The 15,207-nt window shown below is 50.6% G+C and overlaps 1 protein-coding gene across 2 annotated transcripts; it reads left to right on the plus strand.

The window, feature by feature from the left end:
* The first annotated feature begins 572 nt into the window (after nt 1-572).
* On the plus strand, nt 573-14,878 carry LOC136486783 (probable ubiquitin-like-specific protease 2B). Of its 2 annotated transcripts, XM_066483788.1 has the most exons (9): nt 573-778; nt 11,932-12,118; nt 12,208-12,375; nt 12,462-12,596; nt 13,633-13,714; nt 13,804-13,929; nt 14,015-14,082; nt 14,163-14,226; nt 14,309-14,878. In XM_066483788.1, exons 1-8 carry the CDS (start codon nt 715-717, stop codon nt 14,188-14,190), a joined length of 858 nt encoding a protein of 285 aa, XP_066339885.1. In that variant the 5' UTR covers nt 573-714; the 3' UTR covers nt 14,191-14,226; nt 14,309-14,878. The 2 variants fall into 2 exon arrangements, with proteins under 2 accessions (XP_066339885.1, XP_066339886.1); XM_066483789.1 differs by lacking the exons at nt 14,015-14,082; nt 14,163-14,226; nt 14,309-14,878 and adding an exon at nt 12,896-13,005.
* The last annotated feature ends 329 nt before the right edge of the window (nt 14,879-15,207 follow it).

Consider the following 15,207-nt stretch of genomic DNA (forward strand, 5'->3'; position numbering starts at 1 on the left):
AGTATGGTTATCACTCTTTTTTTTTGTGAATTAAGTATGGTTATCACTCTTATAATGGAAGATTGCAAAGATGAAACAAGAAATAAACCCTGGAGCAGTAGAATGCCAAAAGAAAGGTTGGGCTGTTTTCCTGATTTCAAACCAGGTTTTTACCATTATCTCTGAATAACTTGATCCGTTAGAGGCCTTCAGTAATCTGCCTAAACATGATGCCTTGTTTGGCTTGATGCTTAGCCATCTTATTTTCTCTTGGCCGTTTCCTAAAGAGTAACAAAACAATTGAGAAAGAAAATTTATTGCTTGTGGTTCCATGGTGTTTATTAAGGTTTCACTTAAGCGACATAGCACTTAAGGCCTTAAGGGGAGCTGAGAGGGAGCCAGGGGAGGGGTGGGGGCAGAAATATAATGAGGAAGAAAACAGTCCTGGATAAAGATCCAACGGCCTGCCCCGCGCGCCCGCCAAACCCGAGTGAAATCTGGTTCGTCCACGTGTCGAATCACTACCGCTCCCCCTGTCCTTGCACAGAAAAGGCAGGTGCGGTGGGGGAAGGAAGACGAAAGCAAACTGCAAAGGCAAAACCCGCTTCTCCCCAAAATTTTTGATCTCCCTCCTCCGCTCCTCGCCTTGCCACCCCCCAACCAAATCCGCCGGGCCAAACCCTAGAGAAGGCGATCGCCATTTCCCTGGCGGCGAGCGGGTGGGAGCAGGCAGCCATGCCCCGCCGCGGGCGCGACAAGGGGCAGGAGCTCATCGACCTCGACAGCGACGCCGAACACGGTGAGGCGTTCCGCCACCCCGCCCCCCCCCCCCAAAATCTCCCCTTTCCCTCCGCTGTGCTGCGCTGTTTCGGGCCATGTGCTGTGACGCTCGGGGTGCTCTTCTTGATGTGCTGGCGCGGTGGAGGTGTGGTTGGGTTGGCTGCTGCACGGCTGCGCTGCGCTTTGGATTGTCTGTTGGTTGTCTGGTGCCTGATTCATTGCTCTGTGCGGGTTTAGGAGTGAATGCTGGCTTCTTCTTTAGATTGGCAGAAATTGAGAGGGTTCGTAGGTGTATTTCGCCTCAGATTTTGGGCTACATCCTCTCCGGGCGTTGCTGTATGTCTGGAACAGATTATTGCGTCATGGTCGGTCTTCTGGAAATGTACAGGGTTCCTGGGTGTGCCTCCATACTCTCTTATACAGAACCTGTAATCCTATATATGTGCTGTTGTCGATCTTTCTTTTAATTATTGTCTAAAACAGGGGTGGATTTAGAGTGATAATCATCAGTGTATCTGGTGTTTAAAATGTGATCATTAGTCTTTGTTTTGTCTTAGGTCAACAACACATTAGACTTGGATTTTAAAAATTCATTCCTGTCAAGTGACAACACCAAAATGGTCTAGTTCCACCCCTAGTGTAAAAAGCAGAGGATTTAGTGCAAATCATGTGTGGTGCTGCTTGCTGCCTTTTCAGTATCTCTTGCTCTAAATCGAAGTCGATAAAGTGCGTACAGCTTGCATAATCTTTTTATAAAGGTTCATTTCTGCACCTTGCCTCTCAGCAGCGTTTGTTCTTGTCATGATTGGACATTGTGGAATCGTGCTAATCATTCGGTGTATGGTTCAATTTTGTCATCTGGTGCTTGTATATGTTAATCATTTAGTGGACAGAGCATCACTGCTGCTGTTGTTTTAATGTGTTGCTTACAATTTCCATGCATCTTGCACCCCTAAATGTGCCTGCTTTATAGTACATGTACCACATAATTTGCCGCAGCATGGTCACATAATCAAAATAGACCATCAAGGACTAAGCACCCTCAGGCTGCAGTTACCTCTCACAGCTATTAAGAATTAAAACATTAAGTTTGAGTTCATAGTTTGTTTCTTAGTAAGACAAGTTATGAAGCGGTATAGGGAGAAGAAGGACCTACACATGGTTTTTATTGACTTGGAGAAGGCTTATGATAAAATATTAAGGAATGTTATGTGGTGGGCTTTGGACAAACATAAAGTCCCAACGAAGTACGTCGGGCTCATTAAGGACATGTACAACAATGTTGTGACTAGAGTTCGAACAAGTGATGGAGACACGGATGACTTCCCGATTAGGATAGTACTGTTAGTCGCTGAATTCTCACTCTTGGTAGTAGGAGAATTCTTACTCTCATCGAGAGAGGATGACACTAGGAGTTGGGGCAATTTTCTTGTCTATTTCTCACACAAGCTCACACAAATGCCATACCAACCTGAGGGGTTGGGGTTACATATTTATAGGCTGCTAGCCAGCCAAGCATATGCCAAGATGCTAGTCTAAGATGCTAATATGCTGTCCTAGCTAAGATGCTGTCCTCTAGTCTAAGATGCTGTCCTCTAGTCTAAGATGCTGTTCTAAAAACAGAAAAACAGCCACAAGGACCATGTGAGCAGCACAGCCCCACAAAGACCAGCCACACATGAGACTTATCCATCATTCTCCCCCTAAGTCTTGTGCGTCGTCTTGTGGGAGAGTTGAACCATCCCGGTCCTGGAGCAGAGCTCAAGGAACTTGATCCTCCCAAGGGGCTTGGTGAGCAGGTCCGCAAGCTGGTCCTTGGTGTTGATGTAGCTCGCCTTGATGCTCCCTTCCTCCAAACAGCCTCGGATGAAGTGGTACCTCACCCGGATGTGTTTGCTGCGTTCGTGGAACACGGGGTTCTTTGCCAGGGCCAGAGCGGACTTGCTGTCCACCCTGAGCTCCACCGCTCTAGTGTCTCTGCCGAGGAGATCACCAAGCAGTCGAGCGAGCCAGAGCGCCTGAGTCGAAGCGGTGGAGGCCGCTATGTACTCGGCCTCGCAGCTGGACAGGGCCACCACCTGCTGCTTGACCGACTGCCAGCTAACGAGGCACTTGCCGAGGAAGAAGAGGATCCCGCTCGTGCTCTTGCTGGTGTCGATGTCGCCGGCGTGGTCGCTGTCGCTGTACCCGACGAAGTGTGCCGCCCCAGGGCACCTCGGGTAGTAGAGGCCGTGGTCGAGAGTCCCCGCAACGTAGCGGATGATCCTCTTCACAGCCTGCTGGTGCTCCGTCGTCGGTCGCTGCATGAACCGACTAACGTAGCCGACGGAGAATGCCAAGTCCGGCCGTGTGTGGGCGAGGTAGCGAAGGCTCCCCACAAGACGCCGGTACTGCGTAGCGTCCACCTCCTCCGTTGTGCTGTCGCGGCTCAGCTTCAGCCTCTCCTCCATCGGAGTGAGAGCTGGGTTGCAGTCGGTGAGCCCAGCTAGCTCAACGACGCGCTTGGCGTAGGCGGTCTGTCGAAGCGTGATCCCAGAGTCATCCTGGTGCACCTCGATTCCCAGGTTGAAGGAGAGAGGCCCCAGGTCACTCATCTGGAAGGTGGCCTTCATCTCTTCCTTGAATGCCGCCACCTCCGCATCCTTGGTGCCGGTGATCACCAAGTCGTCGACGTAGACACCCACCAGCAGGGCATTACCTCCATTGCCCCGTCGGTAGATGGCCGCCTCGTGCGGGCTTTGCTCGAAGCCCATCCTCTTTAGCGTGGAATCCAGCTTGGCATTCCACGCCCTCGGTGCCTGCCGCAAGCCATAGAGGGCCTTGTGCAGGCGGAGCACCTTGCCCTTCTTGCCGGGGATCGCAAATCCCGGCGGCTGGTGCACGTAGACCTCCTTCAAGTCGCCGTTAAGGAACGCCGACTTGACGTCCATGTGATGAACACGCCAGCCCTCCTGGGCAGCTAGCGCAAGGAGGAGTCGCACGGACTCCATCCGTGCCACGGGAGCAAAGGCGTCGTCGAAGTCGACCCCCTCCTGCTGCACGAAACCTCGTGCCACCAAGCGAGCCTTGTGCTTGACGATGGCACCGGCTTCATCCCTCTTCAGCTTGTACACCCACTTAAGGGTGATCGCGCGATGACCACGAGGAAGGTCAGCAAGCTCCCAGGTGTGGTTCTTCTCAACCGCATCCATCTCCAACTGCATCGCGGCGCGCCATGCCGCGTGTCTCTCGGCCTCTGCAAACGACCGAGGCTCGCCGTCGTCACACGCAAGGTGCAACTGCGCCTCCAGGTCGTGAGGCACCAGTCCTGGCACCGGCTGGTTGCCGAGAAGGTTCTCCATCGTACGGTACCGCAATGGCTCACCGTCATGGTACGCGTCGACGCGCTCCTCGTCGTGAGAGAGCGGAGTAGCGAGCTCAACCGGGCCGTGCTCGACACGAGCTGGTGGTGGAGTAGACGTGCCCGGAGTGGTGCCTGTCGGTGCTGGAGTGCGTGGCGTTGCCGGCTGTGGTGGAGCCGGCGAAGAACTCATCGCAGCCGAGGTCCTGGCTGGAGAGCGTAGTGCTGTCGGAGTAGCAGGCGCCGGGGTCGGTGGAGGCTCGGGGACTGGGGTAGACGCGCTCGCCGAAGAAGAGCCGCCTACTCCCCCAGCTCCCTCGAAGTGGACGTACTCGACAGTAAAGTCGTCGTACGTCGGAGCCGAGCCGTCGTCCACCGCCTTGTCCCACGCCCATCCTCGCCCTTCGTCGAACACAACGTCGCGCGCCGTGCGCACACGCTGTGTCTTCGGGTCGAGGATGCGGTAGGCCTTCGAGCCCTCCGCGTAGCCGATGAACACTCCCGGAGTGCTCCTGTCGTCGAGCTTGCTGATGTGACCAAGCTCCTTGGCGAACGCGAGGCAGCCAAAGACCCGCAAGTGGGAGACCGCCGGCTTGCGCCCATGCCAAGCCTCGTACGGCGTCCTGCCGTCGAGCGCCTTGGTAGGCGAGCGGTTGAGGATGTAGATGGCCGTCACCACCGCCTCTCCCCAGAAGACAGCCGGCATCCCCCTCTGCTTGAGGAGGGCCCGAGCCATCCCCACAACCGTCTGGTTGCGCCGCTCGACGACGCCGTTCTGCTGCGGGCTGTACGGCGCGGAGTAGTGGCGCTGAATGCCCTCGTCAGCGCAGTACGACGCGAATTCGCCGCCGTTGTCGGTGCGCAGCACGCGCAGCTTGCGGCCGCACTCCGCCTCCGCAGCAGCCTGCGCGCGCCTGATGGCGTCCGCAGCCTCTCCCTTGCTGCCAAGGACCATCACCCACATGTAGCGGGAGAGGTCGTCGACGAGCAGCAGGAAGTAGCGTCGTCCTCCCGGTGTGGCCGGTGTCACTGGGCCACACAAGTCCCCATGCACAAGCTCGAGCCTCTCCTTGGCTCGAAAGCTAGCCCGCTGTGGAAAGGGGAGTCGCCTCTGCTTCGTCAACACGCAGACGTCGCAGAGCTGCTCCACATGGTCGAGGCACGGCAGGCCTCGCACCATCTCCGTGGCACTGAGCCGCTTCAGGGCCTCAAAGTGAAGGTGCCCAAAACGCTCGTGCCACTGCCACGCCTCGTCGTCCCGACGAGCAGCGAGACAGAGGGGTTGTGCCACCTGCACGTTAAGGACGTAGAGTCGATTTGCGCTTCTGGATACCTTGGCAAGAAGACGACGACGACGATCCCAAATCCTCATGACTCCGTCCTCAACCACCACGCGCGAACCGTTCTCATCCAGCTGTCCCAAGCTGATGATGGAGTTGCTCAACGCGGGGATGTAGTAGACTCCGGTGAGCAGCATGTGCTCACCAGACACGGTGGTGAAGATGACGGAGCCGACGCCCTTGATCTCCACGCCGGAGGCATCCCCAAACTTGACGGAGCCTCGGACGCTAGAGTCAAGCTCGGTGAAGAACTCCCGTCGACCGGTCATGTGATGGGTGGCGTCGGTGTCGAGGCACCACCCGTCAGTCTTGTCGTTGCCGGAGCTGTCGCCGAGGAGGGCGTGTGCTTTTGGCTCGTCGAGGTGGAAGAGAGCCGCTGCGGCCGGTGCCGCTGGAGGTAGCTCAATGCTTGCATGTGCCATGAATAGAGCCGGCTCCTCCTCCGCCTGTGCGACGTGGGCCTGGCCGCGTCGTGGCTGTCGGCAGTCCTTGGCCCAATGGCCGAGCTGGCCGCAGTTGCGGCAGGCGTCGTCCCGTGCCGGCTTGTGCCTGCCGACGGCGCCGCCCTGGGCGCCTCCGCGGGCATCACCCTCGGCACGTCCTCGCGCCCCGGCCTGGGCGTCTCTGCGCGCCTTGCGTGGCTTGCCACGCTTGCGGCCGCCTGTCACGGAAGAAGGCTCCCCCTTCTTCCGGTCACCTTGGCTGGCAAGCCACTGCTCCCGAGTGAGAAGGAGCTTCCCGCCAGTGGTGATGGGCCCCGAGAGAGACTGTGGCTCATCGCTGTGGACGACCTTGAGGCGATCTATCGCCTCCTCGATCGACATCGTGGAGAGATCCAGCAGGGACTCGATCGAGCGAGCCATCTGCTTGTACTTCTTGGGGACGCAGCGAAAGAGCTTTTCGACAGCTCTCTCCTCGCCGTAGGTGTCATCGCCGAACTGCACCATCTTCTGCAACAGAGTGTTGAGACGGAGAGCAAAGTCATCAACGTCCTCACCTGGCTTGAAGGCCAGGTTCTCCCACTCCTTGCGAAGTGCCTGCAGTGTGGACTTGCGGGCGCGGTCGCTGCCGATGCGTGCCGCAGCGATGGCGTCCCAAGCCTCCTTGGCAGTCCGCTTGTTGGTAAGCGAGAACTGCATCTCGGGCGGGACTGCAGCGATGAGGGCATCCAGCGCCCATCGATCTAGGTCGTAGTCGACGTCGCCGTATCGGACTGCCTCCCACATGTGCCGCACCTGGAGCTTTACCCTCATCACCGTAGCCCACTCGACGTAGTTGGTCTTGGTGAGGGTAGGCCACCCACCGCCGGGACCGACGTCCCTGACAACAGCCTGGAGCCCGTGGTAACCACGGTACCGATCCGGAGAGAGAGAGCCACGCTGCCTGTGAAGGCCGCGCTCTCCATCGACCCGTCCGCCACCGTTGCCGTGCGCGCCTCCTCCAGGAGCGCCACCGGCGCGTCTGCGCCTGTCTGGGCTGCCGCCGCGCTCGTGGGCGTGCGCGGCTGCCCCAGGAGCGCCACCGCCGTGCGCGCCTCCTCCTGGAGCGCCGCCAGCGCGTCCGCGCCTGTCTAGGCTGCCGCCACGCTCGTGGACGTGCGCGGCTGCCCACTGCGCCGCCCGCGCTCGCGCTGCCTCCCTCTCTAGCAGCTCGAGGTCCGCGTCGGCGGTGTCGTCAGCGGAAATGGAGCTGCCGATGCTGCCGCGCAGAGCCTCGACCTCCGCCGCCGCCGCATGCGCTGCATTCGCCGCCGCACGCGCTGCATTCGCCGCCGCCGCTGCTTCCGCCTCCGCTCTGGCTGCTGCCAGCTCCGCTGCTGCCAGCCTCGACGCCCTTGCCGCCGCCGCAGCGGTCTCTGCCGTCGCTCGCTCGCGTTCCTCTGCCGCGGCAAGTTCGGCCTCCTGCCGACGCCGCGTGCTCAAGGCGACCGAGCGCTGAGACTGCCCTGCGGACATGACGCGCTACCGGGGGGCTGCTGCGTGGGGAGAGGGCTGCTTCAGCGCGGGGGAGGAGTGAACAGGAGCGGCCGGAGGAGTTGGTGCTACCAACAGCTGGGGCTGTTGTGGGGCTGGGAGAGAAGATGAGCAAGAGATGCTCAGGCTACAGGATAATACGGCTCTGATACCAGTTGTTAGTCGCTGAATTCTCACTCTTGGTAGTAGGAGAATTCTTACTCTCATCGAGAGAGGATGACACTAGGAGTTGGGGCAATTTTCTTGTCTATTTCTCACACAAGCTCACACAAATGTCATACCAACCTGAGGGGTTGGGGTTATATATTTATAGGCTGCTAGCCAGCCAAGCATATGCCAAGATGCTAGTCTAAGATGTTAATATGCTGTCCTAGCTAAGATGCTGTCCTCTAGTCTAAGATGCTGTCCTAAAAACAGAAAAACAGCCACAAGGACCATGTGAGCAGCACAGCCCCACAAAGACCAGCCACACATGAGACTTATCCATCAAGGACTACATCAAGGGTCAGCTTTGAGCCCTTATTTGTTTGCTTTAGTGATGGATGAGGTCACAAGGGACATACAAGGGGACATCCCTTGGTGTATGCTTTTCGCGGACGATGTAGTGCTAGTTGATGAAAGCCGGACAAGAGTGAACCAGAAACTGGAGTTATGGCGGGAGACTTTGGAGTCCAAAGGTTTTAGACTCAGTAGAACTAAAACTGAGTATATGAGATGTGACTTCGGCACTATTACTCGGGAGGAGGAAGATGTTAGTTTGGAAGGTCAAGTAGTGCCTAGGAAGGATACCTTTCGATATTTAGGATCAATGCTACAGAGGGACGGGGATATTGATGAAGATGTTAGCCATAGAATCAAAGCAGGGTGGATGAAGTGACGGCAAGCGTCTGGTGTCCTATGTGACAAAAGGGTACCACAGAAGCTAAAAGGCAAGTTTTATAGGACGACGATTAGACCTGCTATGTTGTATGGTGCAGAATGTTGGCCTACGAAAAGACGTCATGTTCAACAGCTAAGTGTCGCGGAAATGCGTATGTTGCGTTGGATTTGCGGTCATACAAGAAGGGATCGAGTTTGGAACGATGATATACGTGAGAGATTAGGGGTAGCGCTAATTGAAGAAAAGCTTGTCCAACACCGGTTGAGATGGTTTGGACATGTGCAACGGAGACCTCCAGATGCACCGGTGCGTAGCGGAATCCTAAGTCAGGATAGTAACGTGAAGAGAGGCAGAGGAAGACCGAAGTTGACTTGGGTAGAGGCAATAAAAGGAGACTTGAAAGGATGGAATATACCCAAAAACTTAGCCTTAGATAGGAGTGCTTGGAAGACAGCTATTCACGTGCCTGAACCTTGATTGCTTCTGATGGGTTTCAACTCTAGCCTATCCCAACTTGTTTGGGACTTAAAGGCTTTGTTGTTGTTGTTGTTGTTGTATAATAGCTTACAAGATTTGGTCATCTACCCTGTGTTTTTTTTCCTTTTCAACTCCCTTTTCTTTTGGAAAATTAGGCCCTACTTGGTGTAACAGTGAAGTTCGAGGATATTAGTTTTCACAGTTAGTTGCCTGTCCTTTATTCTAAGGGTGTAATTGCTGCCTATTAGTTTATTGGTTCCTCATTTTTTTTAGCACATTCAAGAAAGGTGGCTAAATTACCGATTCCCCTAATTTGGATGCAGCACAAGCCATAAAGTGTTCTTGGGCTGGCCTATTGCAACCTTGTGGGTTACAAATATATATAGCAATGTATAAAGGCCTAAGTTTGAACACACACACAGGGGGAGACCCCTGGTGGCACACCGATGGGGAGAACCCAGGCGGCACGTGTGCATGCATTTATGCATAGATAGGGAGAAGAGTGTTGTGTGAATGCATATCTCTAACAGGTATACTATGAAAATACATACCATGATGAATCCAATGATACTTATCAAGTATCATAAATGTTAATACTTTTATATGGTTTGATTTGATTGATTGACTTGGTACTATGCTTGAATTGTATTCTTTTCAGGGCAGATGGAGTAGGTTGTATTGTATTATTGATTGGTTTATTATCAGTTTGTATATTAATTTCTAGATACTCCAGCATGATCTGGTACTGACATGTTATATATATGAAAGTCACCCCCCCTAATTGGGTGTGAGGTGTTCCCCTAATTCTCTACATCTAATTCTCTACACATACCAGTGGCCAACAGGAATGGCCCCCAGAATGGAATTGACAAGTATGGATAGCACTCTTGTAATGCAAGGTTGCAAAGATGAAACAAGAAATAAATCCTGGAGCAAAAGTAGAATGCCAAAAGAAAGGATTAGTTGTTTTCCTTGATTTCAAACCAGAGTTTTACCATTATCTCTGAATAACTTGATCTGTTAGAGGCCTTCAGTAATCTGCCTAAACATGATGCCTTGTTTGCCTTTTGGCTTGATGCCATCTTATTTTCTCTTGGCTGTTTCCTAAAGACTAACAAAACAGTTGAGAAAGCAAATTTATTGCTTGTGGTTCGAAATTTATTGCTTAAGGTTTCACTTAGGTGACAAAGCACTTAAGGGGATCTGAGATGGAGACAGGGAGGGGACAGAAGTATAAAGAGGAAGAAAACAGCCAGCAATGCCAATCAGTGACCGCACCCATGGATCTGCCATACCAATCAGATCAGGTGCTAGTGGGTCTTGCAGCACACTGTCCAGTCAGCTGCCAGCAGCAGATCATGAAGCTGCAGTGGCATTGTATCTGAGGGGGCAGTGAAGTGAGGTGGAGCAGGTACTCGCAGGTCAACAATGGGAGGAGTGCAAATGATAGGAACACGGCCCTGCAGATGAGAACAAGGGGAGAGGCACAAATCAAGTCTAGGAGCATGCTCCATGAACTTGGAACTATGTTGGTATGAACCCGCTAGGGTTGAATCCTGAACTTTCGATGAGAGGGCGTGGGATAACTCGATTGGTGGATGGAGACGACGTTCACGGCCCGACTACAGCCTTCCAAGCTGCGCCTTAGCAACCGATACACCACCTCCAATGGCTGCCGCGATCTTGTGGAGCGCGTCACCCGGCCACTAGGGCACTCGTTCTGCAAGCAATCAAAGAACTAGCAAGAACAAGTATAACAAGGACTGAATTTACTAGATGAAGATGAAGGTTTTCAAACTCAATCTCAAATAAGGTGGGGTTCCGGAGACAAGAAGACGGGCGGCTGATCCAGCACGCGCGCTTACAAGCAAGTAGCGAGAGCTAAGCTTGATCTAAACAAAACCCAACTGTTCTTGGTGGCGGCTAAGGGGTATATGAAGGTGGAGGGACGACCACCAGGGTGTTGGGGTCGTGCTCTAAACCTAGGACGCGTCCCTAATGGACCCGACTTGATACACGGCCCATTGGGCCAAACTAAGGCGACGCAGCACCTTTGGACAGAAAACCACTCGGTAGTAATTCGGTCATTGCGGCCGCCTCAGAACAGATATGGACTTGATTCCAGATCAATGTGAAAATAGACTTCATAAGGATTCCATGAAGTACTTGAACGCCCCAATCTGAGTTCGTATGCGACCGTGGTGACCATCACAAGTTGGAGCTGTCCTGGAGTCCGAATCCAGCCTGCGCGAATCCTTTTCCCTTTCGGTCCTCTCTCTGGTTCCTAACCAAAACAAGAGTGCACGCGTCTCCATGGTCTAAATATGATGGACAGGAACTGAAGAGTGAACTTACTTGATGATTAAGTTGATGAGCACGGGCGCGAGTAATAGGACCAGAAACTGGTACGACGTCGATGTATCGTTGGTGTTGATGTCCTCATCATATGTGTGGGAAAGATTCAGGTGGGCAGTAGAATTTGTGTGTGTATGTGTGTGTTGGGGGGTTGGGCAGATGGGACAGTGCAACCCACCCCTTTTTTTTGTCTTTGTTTTTTCGCTCCTCCTATTTGCTGTCGATCTGCTGTTTCACACTCTGGTACAGTGTCGAGTTGCCCCAAAAGTACCTAGTTTGTAAGGGGGTGAGTTGCCATGCCTCATTTTGCCATACCACCTTAAGAACCCTGTGTGGTGTACCAATGGCAGAACCACTTATACATTATGCAAAGTAAATGCTAAGTGATGGATTGGTAGCTACACTTTTGCAACACTAACTGCAAACTTAGAACATGGTTGACAAAATAAATTATGCTTGTGTATTTGAGTTTTAAGTGAATGGGCCTGCAGCCTACTAGCCTAGTGGTTGTAGTGACTTAGTAGCACCCATCAGGTCCAGGTTTGAGTCCCTGTGGGAGCGGATTCTTGGGGTTGGGTTAAAGTAATTCCCCTCGTCGCTATTGCAGTGAAATATGTGGTCCACTGACTGAGAAGTATGCGTCGCAGGCACATCCTGGCAGTTAGTCACATATCCTGGTAGTTGGGTTCAGGCCGTTTTCTTGATCCTGCAGACGAGTTAGTTCGTCTTAGTGCAACACCGGGGGAGGTCTTTCCCCCAGGCTTTTTCTTATTCTAGTTCTGATGGAATTTCTGTGTCCATTTGTAGAGTGTCAGAGCAAGCGTTCTCGAACAAGTAGAACAACAACATTGAAGACATCTGGGAGACCCAAAAATGTATTACCTTCCTTTTATGCTAACCTCCCACAGAGAAGAGTCTCACACCATGGAACTAGCAGGAGGAACGAGGCAAATCAAGACAAGCTGAATACTGATATTTTTGAATTATACATGGAGTATGTGGTGCTGGTTATTTCTACTTTTCCTGTTAGTTGGTCTTCTGAAGAAATTTGTACTCTTATTGCTGCAATAACTTCTTGCACAGGGATCTTTGGAAGCACATTGATGAAGATAAGAAGAGTGCTTATGCGTACTTGGATTCCTTGTGGTTTAACATGTATTACCATGAGAGTAATAAACCCAATGTCCTTAAATGGATAAAGTCTAAGAGAATATTTTCAAGACAATATGTGTTCGTTCCTATTGTTTGTTTGTGAGTTACTCTCATAATTACCTTGTGTATTCACTCAATCAACTGCCAGATATGTATCAAATTTTCACCCTTCTTTTTTATGGCAGTGGACACTGGAGCCTCCTTGTCTTATGCCACTTTGATGATGCAAACTGCTCGGATATTAAGAAAGGACCACGGATGATAGTGCTGGACTCACTCAATACGACAGATCCGACAAGGTTGCGATCAGCAATCAGAAAGTATGCTCCTCTAATCCTCCCTTTCTGAACTTCCAAATAATAAATGCAATATCTATTTGAGAATACAACAACAGCAACAACAACATAGCCTTTCAGTCCCAAGCAAGTTGGGGTAGGCTAGAGTTGAAACCCACCAAGAGCCCCAAGTCACGGTTCAGGTACTTCAATAACTGCTTTCCAAGTACTCCTATTCAAACATAGATCTCTAGGTATATCACAAGCTTTCAAATATCTTTTATTGCCTCCCCCATGTCAATTTCGGTCTTCCTACCTCTCCTCATATTATTAGCTTGGCTTAGGACTCCACAATGCACTGGTTTCTCTGGAGGTCTCCTTTGGACATGGCCAAACCACCTCAACCGATGTTGGACAAGCTTTTCTTCAATTGGTGCTACCTCTAGGCGATCACGTATATCATCGTTCCGAACTCGGTCCATTCTTGTGTGACCGCAAATCCATCGCACTATATGCATTTCTGCAACACTCAGTTGTTGAACATGTCGAATCTTTGTAGACCAACATTCTGCTCCATACAACATAGCCGGTCTAATATCTGTTTGAGAATATTATAGATATTTTGATTTGGTGTGGTTATGCCTACTGGCTGCAGCATTATGTTTGTTCAAGAAGCATGATTCAAATATTGAAAACAGCTTTGCTATTCTTTTGGATCTTTTTTGTTTTGCCATTTTTGTTTCTTACAAACAGACCAAGAGGTGTCATGTCTTCCTGTTGTCTGTTGTCTCATGCAAATTATTCCATAATGATATACCTCTGAAACTGAAAACTAGTGAGCCTTCCGTGGCTATGGCTGAATTGTATATATAAAAATGTGAGTATGATAACAAACTCACAGATTAAGCCACATCAAATCCAAACATTGCTGCATCATATCGCAATTATCTGACCCTTAACAAAATAGTTTTGGACTTTTTTGTGTTTGCTTAGATGACCTCAACCATTTTTTTTACACACTAAATTTTGCTTAGAATATGTTCATTTTACTAGCATTTAATTTCTGGTACTGGTATCGTAGATTCATTGCTGACATTTACAAGACTGAGGAGCGGGAAGAAAGCAAGCAGTTCATAAACAATATCCGCCTCGAGTTTCCCAAGGTATTCCTTTGGCATCTTCTTACCCATTATCACCCTGTTCGCTTCTAAATCTTAGACTTCTTATGGTACTCTCTTCAACAACTTTGCAGGTGCCACAGCAAAATGGGGATGAATGTGGAATTTATGTTCTTTATTTCATCCACTGTTTTCTACAAAACAAAAAACTGGCAGAAGTTCTTGAAAACAAAAGATTGGAAGAAGATTTCACCCAGCTGGTGTGTCATCTGTTTCTGCCTTTATACCTCTTCTTTTACTGCCTTTTCAAATGTTTAACTAATCTGTTTTATCAATGTGGCTTAGCTTGATGATGGCTGGTTTAACCCAGAGGAACTAGAGAACTTTCGCAAGGATATCCATTCATTCCAAGCGTATGTGTCACCTGCTGCGTTCATTTCCAGTTTGCTAATTTGTGATTGTAAATCTCATTGCGCTTTTTTCACTTCTGCAGGAATCGGAATAACAAAATTGCAGAGTAGGATATACAGCAAAGATGGTGCCAAGTATATAAATTGGTAGGATAACTATCAAGTCATCACCTACTCTTATGCCTGTTGCCTCGTATCACTTATCGATATATTAATCTTTCTTATCCAGGTAACATCATCCAACATGTAGATTGTTGAGTTTCACCTTGCCTTGTGGCTCATTCCGAGGGCATTTGAAGGTTGTTGACAATAATATGTTGTATTGCTGTTTTATCCATGGAAGAGGGAGTACATAGGGCTTCGCTGGCAGACAGTACTAGTTCGGCAGATCGCTTTTATTACATTTATCGTATTTATTTAAACTATCGAACTTGGTAGTATATATTAGTATATCAGAAAGTGCTAGATTACCATCACCCTCTTGGATAATGTTAGCATTTAGCAGGGGTACATACGATGTACTAGTGTATGTATTCTCATTCTAGAGATGCTGTAGTAATACCCCTTAATGTGGGTATCGACGTTACAGTTTCACATTTGTTGTGCCGAGATGGTGTTGGTAATAGTAAGAACAACTCGCAGAAGGTGGTGTTGCTTTCTATGTAGATTCTGCTGTTGCTGTTGTGAAGGGGATAGATTCAAATCAGGCTTTTTCTTTGTCATGTGCATCAGCACTGCTTGCTCATGTTTTGCTTACGAGAGGGCATCTGTTAGATGTTACTGTTATGTCAGTTTTTTTTTTTTCTGATTTGGGTATGAAGAAGATCCTGTGTTGAACATGCCAATTGCCAGGAGACAATAAGTGGTGCTGTTATTTGGTGCAAAATTTAGCAAAACTTTTTTTGATTGGCAAGAATCTAACAGGGACCCCCCCCCCCCCCCCCCCCCCCCAAAAAAAAAAAGGCTAGATTATAATCTCAGCACTCAAAGCAGTGCTGATGCCCATGACAGGAAACGAGGCTAGATTATTTCAGCTCTCAATGCTGATGCCCATGACAGGAAACGAGGCCAGAGCCACGTTTAGTTCGCCGAATGCACTGTATCTACAGTAGCATTTTTTTTAGTTTG

The sequence above is a fragment of the Miscanthus floridulus genome, chromosome 10 (genome assembly GCF_019320115.1).
Source record: "Miscanthus floridulus cultivar M001 chromosome 10, ASM1932011v1, whole genome shotgun sequence".
NCBI lineage: Eukaryota > Viridiplantae > Streptophyta > Magnoliopsida > Poales > Poaceae > Miscanthus > Miscanthus floridulus.